At 41.1% G+C, this 11,521-nt stretch overlaps 1 protein-coding gene across 4 annotated transcripts; it reads right to left on the bottom strand.

The window, feature by feature from the left end:
* Positions 1-492: 492 nt before the first annotated feature.
* Positions 493-11,515, bottom strand: tpra1 (transmembrane protein adipocyte associated 1). 4 transcript variants are annotated; one of them, XR_015425024.1, is made up of 11 exons: positions 11,380-11,515; positions 9,708-9,944; positions 8,419-8,551; positions 7,210-7,299; positions 6,652-6,804; positions 6,406-6,519; positions 5,961-6,021; positions 5,375-5,477; positions 5,029-5,109; positions 3,684-4,368; positions 493-3,352 (listed from the first exon to the last, which is right to left on the bottom strand). XR_015425024.1 is itself a non-coding variant. In XM_022225752.2 (10 exons), exons 2-10 carry the CDS (start codon positions 9,926-9,928, stop codon positions 4,098-4,100), a joined length of 1,227 nt encoding a protein of 408 aa, XP_022081444.2. In that variant the 5' UTR covers positions 9,929-9,944; positions 11,380-11,515; the 3' UTR covers positions 493-4,097. The 4 variants fall into 4 exon arrangements, 3 of the variants coding, with proteins under 3 accessions (XP_022081444.2, XP_022081446.2, XP_022081445.2); XM_022225752.2 differs by having other exon boundaries at positions 493-4,368; XM_022225754.2 differs by having other exon boundaries at positions 493-4,368; positions 11,269-11,488.
* Positions 11,516-11,521: the final 6 nt, after the last annotated feature.

Raw genomic sequence — 11,521 nt, forward strand, 5'->3', positions numbered from 1 at the left:
TCTTTTTCACTGACAATAGCGAGAATTCCTGCTTACCAAATTGACATCATTTATGCTTTATTATTTATTTCATCTTTTTGGAGTCATTTGAAGCTCTCAAATTCTGTGGGCTAAGATTTTTTTCCCAATGTAAGAAGCTCAGAAGGGGACATGCTTATGTTGTTCATGTTGCGTTGTTCTAGTCTGAATGTAGGATTCCATCCAATCTGAATGGAGTGTTTCTGAAAACATAAGTGAAAAAAGCACACGCATCGTTCCTGAAATCACTTTCTAAAACTTACAAGAAAAAAAAAGTTCAAACGTGGCATTTAAAAAGTCGAGCAAGGTTTCTGGACACACACACACAGAAAGGAAAAAATTGTTTATTCAAAAACTAAATTAAAAAAGGTTATCCACGGTACCTCTCATCTTAAAGAGGTTCAGAGGAAAGTATAACCCGAGGACTGGAATAAGTACACTCACATGGAAGGACGTTCAGATGCAGACACAGTGTATCATAGAAACAGTAAATTATGTTTTATTAAAATAGTTTGACCTGGGAGAAAAAAGCCATTTAAGGCTTGTACTAGAACAAATTCTATTTCTGAAATTCATAAGGTAATCCAGTGCGTTGGGCTACAACTACTAGAAAGTTTTCACGAGACGCCATGTTGGAAGACGCTTGTTCCTCTGAATGGACAATACAGGAACAGCAGTTTGCACCTTGTCATCTGTGGCAGCCAACTCCAAGAACAAATCAGGTGCTTGTGCAGGTCCCAAGTATGTATGGTGTAGACAGATTTACAATGGAATGTGTACAAATCTGTAAGTGCCTTTGCAAGGACACACCTGGGGCTGATTTCATGGAGCCGGTGAACTAAGAAATTTTCTAAGCACAGAAAATGTATGCGTAGCAGAAAAAAGTTACCAACCAAAGTACTATGTTAACTTCATTAACCGAAACTGGTGCTCTGCTCATTCTTGCTCAGCCCCAAAATATGCTTAGCAGATTGCTCCAGATGCTCTAGGACATTGGTCCCACAATGTGGCTGTACAGAGATAACATCAGAGATCTTCTCTTTGTTTTTGACTTCACCACTCACAGCATAATTGTCGTCGTCAAAGTGGCAAGCCCTGTACAATGTACTATTGTTGCTGTGGCAGCACCAGCATGAGAAGGAATGTGCTAGCACACCAACATGGCGTCCCGCGAAAACACTGCATTCACTGCACTGCAGAAATATTCAACCTGCATTGTTTAAGCATTCCTACTGAATTCCTGATGTGCTTCCTTTTAGAGGTTTCATTGCAAAGCCGTGCTAATATTCCATCCTGCAAATCCACAAAGTATTTATACAAATTCCTGCAGTAACCAGCCATTCAGGATGTACACGTACATGTACATGTCGTGTGCTCATACTTGGAGCAGAAAGACCTTGGTGAGGAAGTGGTGCACAGGACTGAGTTGAAAACAACCCTAATAAACAGGTGCAACAGGTATCCTCCTTAGATATATAATGCGTCAAATAAGTATCTGAAAGTGCCGAGCAAATGCCAATATTGGAAACATTGGCAATGATGAAAAATCGGGGGCACACTTCTCACATAGGACATGTGTAATTAGAGTCAAGCCTTTTGAAAATAAAAGGGACACTCACCAGCCTTATGTGTATGAAGGGGGAAAAAGGAACTGGAAATAAGAAAAGTACACGTTTTCTATGCACTGGAATTCTGTGGAAAATACCAGCTGTTTATCTCCTTCATTTGGAACAACTTTTCTTTCTGACAACTTCTCAAAAACGCCAGAAAAGTTGGAAATAAAGTTCTGAACAAGATTTTCTGTCTGTTCTGGAAAAGAATGGACTTTATAGCATTACACTAAAAAGGGAGAATATTTTTATATGCCGGTTTCTCATCCTTAAAACCAGTCACACACAAAGCGAACATGAAATGGGACAAAACAAAAGCAAGAACTCAAATTCCAAGACACCCCAGAACAAGAGATATAAAATCTTCCCATTTTGTACATTTTCTACAAGGATTTGATAACAACTATGTATAATATAAATATATACAGCCTCCTCCAAACCAATATAACTCTATTCAACTCATACAAAGTGATTTCCACAGCTGTCTAGCTCGTTGCTTGTCATTCAAAGAAGGTTGGCAAGATTTGTTTTTAAAAAAATCGGAACCTGATAACAAATGGGTCAGATTTAGTGTACGATACTGGATCCCGTATTAGAGGGTTGTAGAACAAATTTACAGAATCACAAATTGGGATCAGCAAAATTGGTTACAACTAAAAGCAGAGATGGAATCCAAAATTCAGCAACAGGGGTACCCAAAAAATAGGAAGTAACACGGAAAGTCCAGGTTCAATTTGCTATATTCATAAGTTTAAATGAACATATAATGCGTACTTGGGATAATATGAATCACATAATCCCCACACAAGCATTCTGACTAGGGTAATAAATCTGTGATAAATGAATGCTTGGACCAAGCTGGATTCCAACCCCGGGTCACATAAGCAAAGTGTAGAGTTACAAGTCTAACTATGGTGATAATAGAGATGGTGGATGTGATAACAATGATGATTTGAGGTGATAGTGGCATTGCTGATTATGGTAAAAATAACGGTGAATGACAATCAATATCATAAATACTGGTGATGCAAATGATGATCACCACTGGAGCATTCCTATTAGAACTGAAATGATTGTAGTGTCTCGGCACTAGGCAGGGCCGGCATCAGACCTCTTTGTGACTTTCAGCAAATATACTATTGCAACACGAGCACCAGTTATAAATGCAAATATACACATCGGTGAGCACTTCTTGACATATCTGTTTGACCTCAACCCATGAAAGATGAGCACAAATGTCTACTACTTTTGATACATTCACCAAGCTAGTTCACAGCCTTCCAACTGCACAGGAACAAGATGGCACACTCTATGCACTTAGACTTCAATCCATGGGCATTCAGGCAAACGCAACATAAAATGGACTAATTCTTTGTTCAGAGAAAATGTCGGAAAAACTTGGTCCTGTGTCACTTCAGAATTTACGGGCGCTTAAAGAAAACAACAAAACACCCCCCCCCAAAAAAAGAAGTTTGCCCAAGTATACACAGAAATGGCTCACAGATATAACGCTATTTCTCTTCAAACACCTGAGGTCATCAAGTATATTTTTGCCACGGTCATTCCAGTCCTGAGTGATTAGAGGTGCGTGATTGTGACCCCTTCCCCCATGGCACACCAAAATGCCCCCCCCCCAGAGGTCTGAATAATCACACACCTGAATCCCTCTCCATCACACGCCCCAGGGTACATTTCCAGCGCGATAATATTCCACAGCTTTTAAACTTACGCCGGTTCTTTGAACTCTCAAAATCGGTCTACAGTGAAACCGAGGGTAATCACTGAAAGATTCAGGAAAATGTCTGGTTTCTAGGGGCTATCTAGCATTGTCTCAATCCTTGCTTGGACCACAGACTTGATGCTGGGCAAACATCACACCCTTAATCTAGGTGCGCGTCTTTTTCCCACATATCTGAGGTTTGTACATCAAGTGGACAACGTGCTGTATATTACCTCGATAGCAACGACATCTGCAGAGTCCGATCAGATTTAGCACCAGCAAAGTATGAAATCTACTGATTCCAACTATAGCAATATGTGTTCCCTGAATTGAACAGAATCTGAAACATCAGTGAACGAGGTCTACTGAATTTGACAGACAGTCCAACAGAAAGGTTGAGGCCTGTTGAAACCAAGGAAATCCAACAGCAAAGCATGAGGGGTCCTGGATCCAACGGAGTCTAACAACATCAAAGCGAGCCATTTGCTAATTCCAGCAGGATTCAACGAGGCGTGAGGTCTGCTGAAGCCACCGGCATTTTCAGCCATGGCTTAAATCAACCAAGGCCAAGCAGAGATTAACTCACAGCTTAGTTTAAGTTCATTTATGGTCAGGGTGCGTAACTCAGGAACACAATAAACGCAACTCGGGGCCGTATCTGCCTAAATGCACCGTGAATGCGTTTGCATCAGTCTTCCATCCTATTTACTCAAACAACCTCCAAACCCCCTAGTTTGCACATTTTCACCTTATCCCTCGTCGTAGTTGATGCTGGCTACCGGCTGGTTCTCGACCACTGACTGTGCGGACATGTGCCTGTTGCCCATGGGGTTACCAATGACTAGGGGACCGAAGGTGATGTTGGGCGACTGGCCGAACTCCGTGCTGTTGTACAGGGTGGGGCCAGGGCTGATGGGCTCCTCCTTGCTTGGGACGATGTAGGAGTTGGGCAGGCGGTGGGCCTCGTCCTCAGCCTCATCCGGGTTGTTGTAGGACAGGAGCAAGGGCTGTTTGTGCTGCCTAAGGGAGGCCAAGTGAATCAGAGAAGTGATTAGCAGTTGTGCAGGTGAGGTTGTCGTGTCAGTGCTAAACGGTCCTTATTGAAAAATTTCACTAAAAAGCCGTATATTGAAAAATATTATTTTAAACATGAATTGGGCAAAAGAAGTTCAAAGGTTTTCAGAGAAGTTACATTTGGCCATAATGACCTTTTAGCACTGAGTTAACGGGTATACAATCCTGATGGGCCTTGTCAGTTGTCACCCTAAAACCCCTCACTACAACAGATTCTGCAGACATTGCCTAGGCTTTTTGTTTCTAGTTAGGCACATGAGCAGGCCCCCTTATCTCATCTGGTTCCTGTGCACCAACGTGTGCCCCAGTGGTGAAGGGCAAAATCTAATACCAATCTGAACTGTTAAGCGAATGCTGTGGTTCAGACCGTTTGGGAGCATGAAGGGGGATCGGGCAAAAACACCTTTGTTGTGAATTTAATTTCGGGACAAGGATTTCAAAATACCGATTACCCCAAGGATAGTTGATCTGATGGGGGAGGGGGGGTGACATGACATTTTATCACCCCGGCTTGTTGATGATTTGGTGATCTTGTTTGGATCAGTAGGCATCCAAACACTGACTTACATAATCACAAATACTGACTAATATAAACAAGTGACTCACCGGAAGAATTTGTGTAGGAATGTAAGGTAGATTAATGGAGCAAAGATGGAGAAATAGACAAAGGATGTGATGTCCACAACACTGGGGAATAAAAGACAGAGAACGCAGTCACATACCATGAAGACATTTGAGGAAAGAACATCACGAGGAATGGCCATGATAAATGACAAAATGATAAAATTCGTGCTGGCCTCCTCAAACTCTTTCACAAGTAAACTTCTTTTGACATTACGATGTGCAATTATCCTTGCCAATTAAAACTTCTACAGTGTCAGAATCACGCATGAGCTCAGTTAGAAATGGCCAGAGCAAGCTTGAGGCCACGACAGGACACAAGGTCACTCACCAGATGGCAAGTGTTTTGTCTGCATAGACGAGGCCACTTGCTATGGCCTGGACTAGATTCAGTAGGGCCAGAAATGCCACGTAGCAGTAGAAGGACCTTTTAACTGGAGAGATATCAGAGCAAAAATAGTGTGCCGAGTTAGACTACTTCCCCGTCTATCACTAATTGTAACGTTGTGCGAGAATGAGCATCAAAACCTTTTCATCCAACAACAAACCAATCATTAAGGCTAGCTAAGATTAAACTGACTACACCTGACAGTCCTGAAACCATCAAAGTACTGCAGACATAGGATATGGATTTTGACTGATGGGGGGTTGTTTAGAGTAACAACACACACAAAAATGACACGTGCGCAGATTTTGTGGCTGTTATGAAATTTTGTGCTGATTATAAGGCAGGAGTGAAATTTCAATTATGACAAGGCCTCCCTGTGCTACGCAGATGGCATGAATATCTTCTGCCTTTTCAAAGCCATTTGAATTTGGGGTAAAGTCTCCCTTCTTAATGGCTTGCTCTCCAGGCAATTATGGACGTGACCTGTGTGTCATGCCCTTTGGCATCTGACCCCACACAGCATACTGACCTGGGAGCTGTACTTTGTCTTTCATCTTTGTGTACGGCAGAATCAAGATGATAAAATAGGCCTGCAAACAAATAAAAAACAAACCAAAAAGTGATGAAATTTGGAAAAACTGAGACGGAAATAGGGTATAACCCCCCCAGATGGCTAAGCTTTACTCTCTGTTTACACTACCAACAATGGTGGCTGTGTGTGTCAACTAATGAGAGAATCATGTATCAAGTCAGTATACTTGAGATCTCAGGACTAATGCAACTGACTAATCTCAGCTGAGATGTGAACCCATCTGGTAGAAACGGATCTAGGTTGTAAAAAAGTCACACTGAATGGCACATGATTGAAAAGTGACGATGCCAGTTTTGTTTGGTACGCTGAAGGCCCACAGTACATGCCCCAAGCCCTTTGTAGAATATGACTCAGTGAAACTGCCTTGTTAAAATACACTCACCAAGGAAAATATCGATGAGCTTATACACCAGAACAGCATGCCGCCGTGAGAGTAGATGTCGTATTTATCTGGTGCAAAGTAATGCTTGTCAGGAAACTTGATCTCCAGAGCACCCTGAATTTGCCCCCCACAAAAAAAATGGTTGAAAGCTGTTTTCAATATCCAGAATAAAGTAGAGAATGTGGTGAAGAATTCATATGGAAATGCTGGACTAAGTTTCACCCGGTTTGGGATTTCTAAGCTTACCTGTGTCACCGAGTATGCTAGGGCTATAGACGAAGTCGCTAGCAAGATTCGCTTGATGATGGCTTTACTGTCCACCATGCTGGAGAACAAACCAAAAATGATGACGCTAAACTCGATGGAAATCAGGAAAAACTTGACAATGATCCACAGAACCTGCGTGGAAAGATCAATCTTCGGTTTAAAAAAAAAGAAAACTGGACCAGAACTTTACACTTCAAAGCTAAGCCAGCACTATTAAAGTTGGGTGTCTCCAGATGAAATGGATAGAAGATTTAAAAAAAGCGGAGTATTACTTCCAAAGGCACTAGTTATGGCTAATGGGGGTGGAGAGAACTCATTCATTAATCTGCTTTTGAAATTTGTTTTTGAATTGGCCCCCTTCTACTGGCAAATGTTTATCAGTTTGCTGCTGACGAGTGCTGGCACCAAGAAGTATAGCGGTCATTCTACTGCTTTCAAATACTCACCACAATGGCATTATGCTGAAAGCAGAGTTTAACTACAAACGGTGAACAGGTAAGAAGTCTGATGAAGGAAGAGAGGGACCAACCAACTTACCGTGTCTGCAATATCTCCGCTGTGTGTGGACGCATTGACCATCATGGAGACTACGGCTCTCGCTACGCTGATGATTGCCACGGTCAAGACCTAAACGAGAGACCACAAGGATCAGAACAAGATAACAAAACAATAATAAAAATGACTATAACATGTCGCCAGTTCCAGTCAAATACTTATGAAGGGGCCCTACACACTTTTAACCTTATCCAACGGGGCAGCTTTTGCCAAAAATTTCCTGAAGCCACCAATGCTCCGAGTTTTGTTTTTTCTAAAAGAAAAGATCCCTATTCTCTCAAAAAAAGGCGTTCATTTTCATTTTACGATCGCCGTGTGATACACTGATGTTGGGCAACAGGTCGGCAGATCACATCAGTCTTCAGTTTCCTGTTATTGTAACTGGCTCACCTCAGCTTTTAGTTTTCAACAGCTAAATGAATAGAAAGACTAGTCTTGTGACACACTTTTGTATGTACATTTAAATGCACAATAACAGAGACATCAATGCCCATACAAACTGACAGGAGGTGAGCCATGCAGTTTTGTATCCATTAAGATACTGCCCTGGTAGAATATGAGAATTTGGAAAGAGTCTTACTTGAGCCGGTTAACACAACTTTGAAGCATACAGTACATTACGTAAAAAAACAGAATTTGGACGACAGTCAGTTTTTATACTGTGGCAATTTTTCAAAGTGTCAACATAAGTCACGTCAGTTTTAGTTCATAATATTTGTCTTGTCTTGTCTAATCATTCACTTTTCCCAAGTCAGTTCCTTGTGAAGTATTTGTTTAGCACTTGAGAATGGCACATGACCAGTACACCTTGTGCAGTAGGCCTACGGAGTAAATGTACAAAGATCACATGCTATAAAATTAATTGGCACGCACATCTCACAGATCCCTGCGTGAGTGATAAACACACAGCCTTATGGGGGTTGTCTCAACTGGACGCCATGTCACATTGAATAATTTTTTGGGGGGGGGTCAAAATTCCTACTCTCCAATCAAGTTTTTCCTGTGCACCAGATGAAACAAAATTATCCCCGATTCATAAGACCCGCCGGACCCCAGCAAAGTTTTGCACTATCCATAACTAAATTAATTTTTTCCATCTTGTATATCCCACCCCATTCAAAATGACTATTGACCAAATTCTCAATTTTTTTTTCCCCTCTGTGAAATCCAAGTTTACAAATGTGGACTCACCATGGCATAAAAGGCAAAGAAAACGGCGCTACTCGACTGACGAAGCTTGGTGATGGCAATCTTGCATTTGAATATGAGGAAGATGAGGAACAGTGTGTTTGGAATGAGCAGCGCTAGGTCCCATATACGAACACTGCCACATGAGAAGTAAGTTTAAGAGTTAAGTGCGGCATTTGATCAGATCAAAGCCAAGTCATTACGATCATAAAATTGACATGGAGCAATTTTTTTACTTCAAAAGCTAAAAGGAAGTCCTTTTTGTGCTCTAACATTTGAGTATGTTTTGTTGACACAGGTACACTGTGACAAAGAGAAACTATAACCAAATTTAAAACACACTTCAATTTCACATCTTTCAAGACTTTGCTTAAATATATATATTTACATAATATATAATATATAATATTTACATAATATTTTGTGTAGCAACAATTCAAATACATTCTCCACAAAAGTTGAAAGTGCAATTCAAGTAGTCCATTATGGTTTCCGCTCAAGCTGATCAAATCTAGGACTATTTGGACAGCAATTGGTTTGTTTCAGTTTAACTCTACAGCACAGTATCAAAGCACTGTACCTATTAATTAAACAATACTGTATCATATACATGCACGTATATCCAAGTGAGACCCATACATCTACATGTACATTGTACTTTTCACAGTTCAGTTTACTTCGCTCACGTTTTTGTTTCACTTTCAAAACAGTGGCTTGCTGGGGAAATTCTATTCATTTCCAATGAAAATACACACAATAGCTGAATATCAAGCTGTTGACAGCTTTTTATTTGGTTCAGTTTTTCTCATATGAAATGTTCGAATTTTTCTGAGCCTTGGCATAAATAAAGTGAATAAATGTACAATTATCCCCTAGACATTCAAAATACAACTACATCCATCTGCTCTCTTGAATGACCTTTTAATGCATATAATTATTTGAAATATTTCCTTTCTTCATCAAAACAACCTGTGTCAAGATAAGATTTTGTTTAACATTTGATCTTCATGCTCAAATCAATCACATGTACATATATTTTCCCGCCTTTACCCCCAGATGTGGACACTGTCGCCCGTGAAGTGACAACATTCCCCTCCTCGGGGGGAAGAATTTCTTTACACAGTGTACTAATGGTGAAAATGTTTGTTACTAAAATCTGCACACTGGAGCTTGAAACATGTGACCAAACCGCACCACAGACGTAGTGCCACACACTGGGGGATGTGGAGAAAAGAACTACATTAAGAGTTGTGAAACACTGAAATTTGCAAAAAAAAATTTGAGTGACTCACTGGGAATTGCCAATATCTGCATAAAGGACATAGAGACATGGCTGGATAGCTCCAATGGGTGCACTGGTTGACGAGGTTCCGTTGATGGTGGTCGGTTGGTAACTTCCAGCATCCGTCACGAAGGTGCTATTGCTGGGCTCCTCGGTCATGTTGAGATGGTCTCCCGCGGGAGGCACGACATGGATAAGCTTTAGGTCAGGAAGGCCGGCTTCTGAGGTCATCCTCCTGAATATTCAGCTGTGGAGAGAAATCACCTCTGTCAAAATCATGCTCGACTAACCGACACCTTCTGTGTGCAGAGAATGCCTTGACATGGCATAAATGCAAATGATAAAAAGTTGTGGACAAATCACTTCAACACGTTTCTCCAGTGATCAAGTTTGTTAAAAAAATATATATATGAACAAATGGGACATTTGACAGTCAATTTGTTGTGGTGTTGTGGGATTACAATGCAATTTTCTCTTCTGTGAGAGTTGTGCCATGGCAGTAATGGCTGCTAAATCTAGTCCCCAAATTACACTACACTCAGGTTCATCTCCATGTTCGAAGGCTCTCTGAAGAGCTTTGAATATCCCTACAACCATGAGAACTACGGCCGCGTGAAATCCCATAAATGGTTCTTGGGCCATCCTAGCTTGTATACATGTAATTCTGGCCTTGATGCTCATGACATCTGGAAATTTCGGGCACAAGTTACTCCAGCTTGGACACCCGAGCTTTAATGTTTCACAAATGTTGGGTGCACCATGCTTTAAAGGACGGTGTTCCTCTTTTCAAAGAATCACATGAAAAACAAAACCTGGCCACCAGGCCACGTAATCAATGGTGTGGGCCTACAATTGTTTTGTTGGGGTGATCATTCCATCTGCATGTTCATATGATCTCTGTGCATTGCTCAATTTTGCTGTACTAGCCTTTATGTTGAAAATGTGATATTTGGCAGATTTAAGTATTTTTAATTACAGAATTTTTTGTTTGTTTTGTTTGGAAAGAGTTTCATATATGAATGCCAGTAATGATTCCCTACGGTGAACCATTAGCCATGAGAAAGCAAAAACCTATTCAGAAAAGTTCACTTTAAAAGGATAAATACCAAATCGTTTACTTAGAAAACACTTAACGTGAGTGACCAGGTGACCGTATAGTCACCAGATCCCTTATTTAGCCATTTACCGGTACTGTGAAAACCAAACAGGCTTGACAATAGGTGGGGAAATTAGAGACCTGGCAACTATGGGGTCACGCTTGTAAGAATTTTTCAGACCAGCCTCAAAGGGTTTATGCACAAGGTGTCAAGTGGCGTGCGTCTGCATATGGAAGTCTTTCCTTCTGTTTTTATTTTGAAAGGGAAATAAAGTTGGATATTTCACACAGCATATACAGGACTGACTACTTTTGTGATTCCGGACACAATGCTCTCTATGTTTCAGCATGGAGGTTGGAAAGGAGCCTTTGCCTTCTCAACCCCAGCAGGCCTACCGTTACATGCAATGAGCAACCTAAATACACAGAGAATGCACTTGCCACAGTCTCGATCCACCATGTCCACTCGACTCACCAAGCAAGCTCACTTGCATTCATTCCAGTCACTCAGCGACTCACAAGGAAGTAAAAAACTCAAGTGAATTGTTGGGAATAATCGGATATCAAAACAACTATCAGTACTTACTAATAAATCTGCAACAAATACTACTACGGGAAAACTTCCGCTAATCACAGAATATTGAGTCAGCCCTTCCGCAGTTGTAGTCACGCCATGTTATTCATTGACGTCAACGGTTTAGGTTTGAGGTCAAAAATATGAATATTCA

The sequence above is a fragment of the Acanthaster planci genome, linkage group LG04, assembly GCF_054643075.1.
Source record: "Acanthaster planci isolate LZ-2023a linkage group LG04, COTS_SCS, whole genome shotgun sequence".
NCBI lineage: Eukaryota > Metazoa > Echinodermata > Asteroidea > Valvatida > Acanthasteridae > Acanthaster > Acanthaster planci.

Bases quoted from the DNA above. Each gene is read 5' to 3' on its own strand.
- tpra1 (XM_022225752.2), bottom strand. From the start codon at position 9,928: ATGACCTCAGAAGCCGGCCTTCCTGACCTAAAGCTTATCCATGTCGTG. The intron at 6,022-6,405 runs GTGAGTGTATTT...ATTTGTTTGCAG, and splicing joins GCTCATCGATATTTTCCTTG to GCCTATTTTATCATCTTGAT. The intron at 5,110-5,374 runs GTGAGTGACCTT...TTTATTCCCCAG, and splicing joins GACAAAACACTTGCCATCTG to TGTTGTGGACATCACATCCT.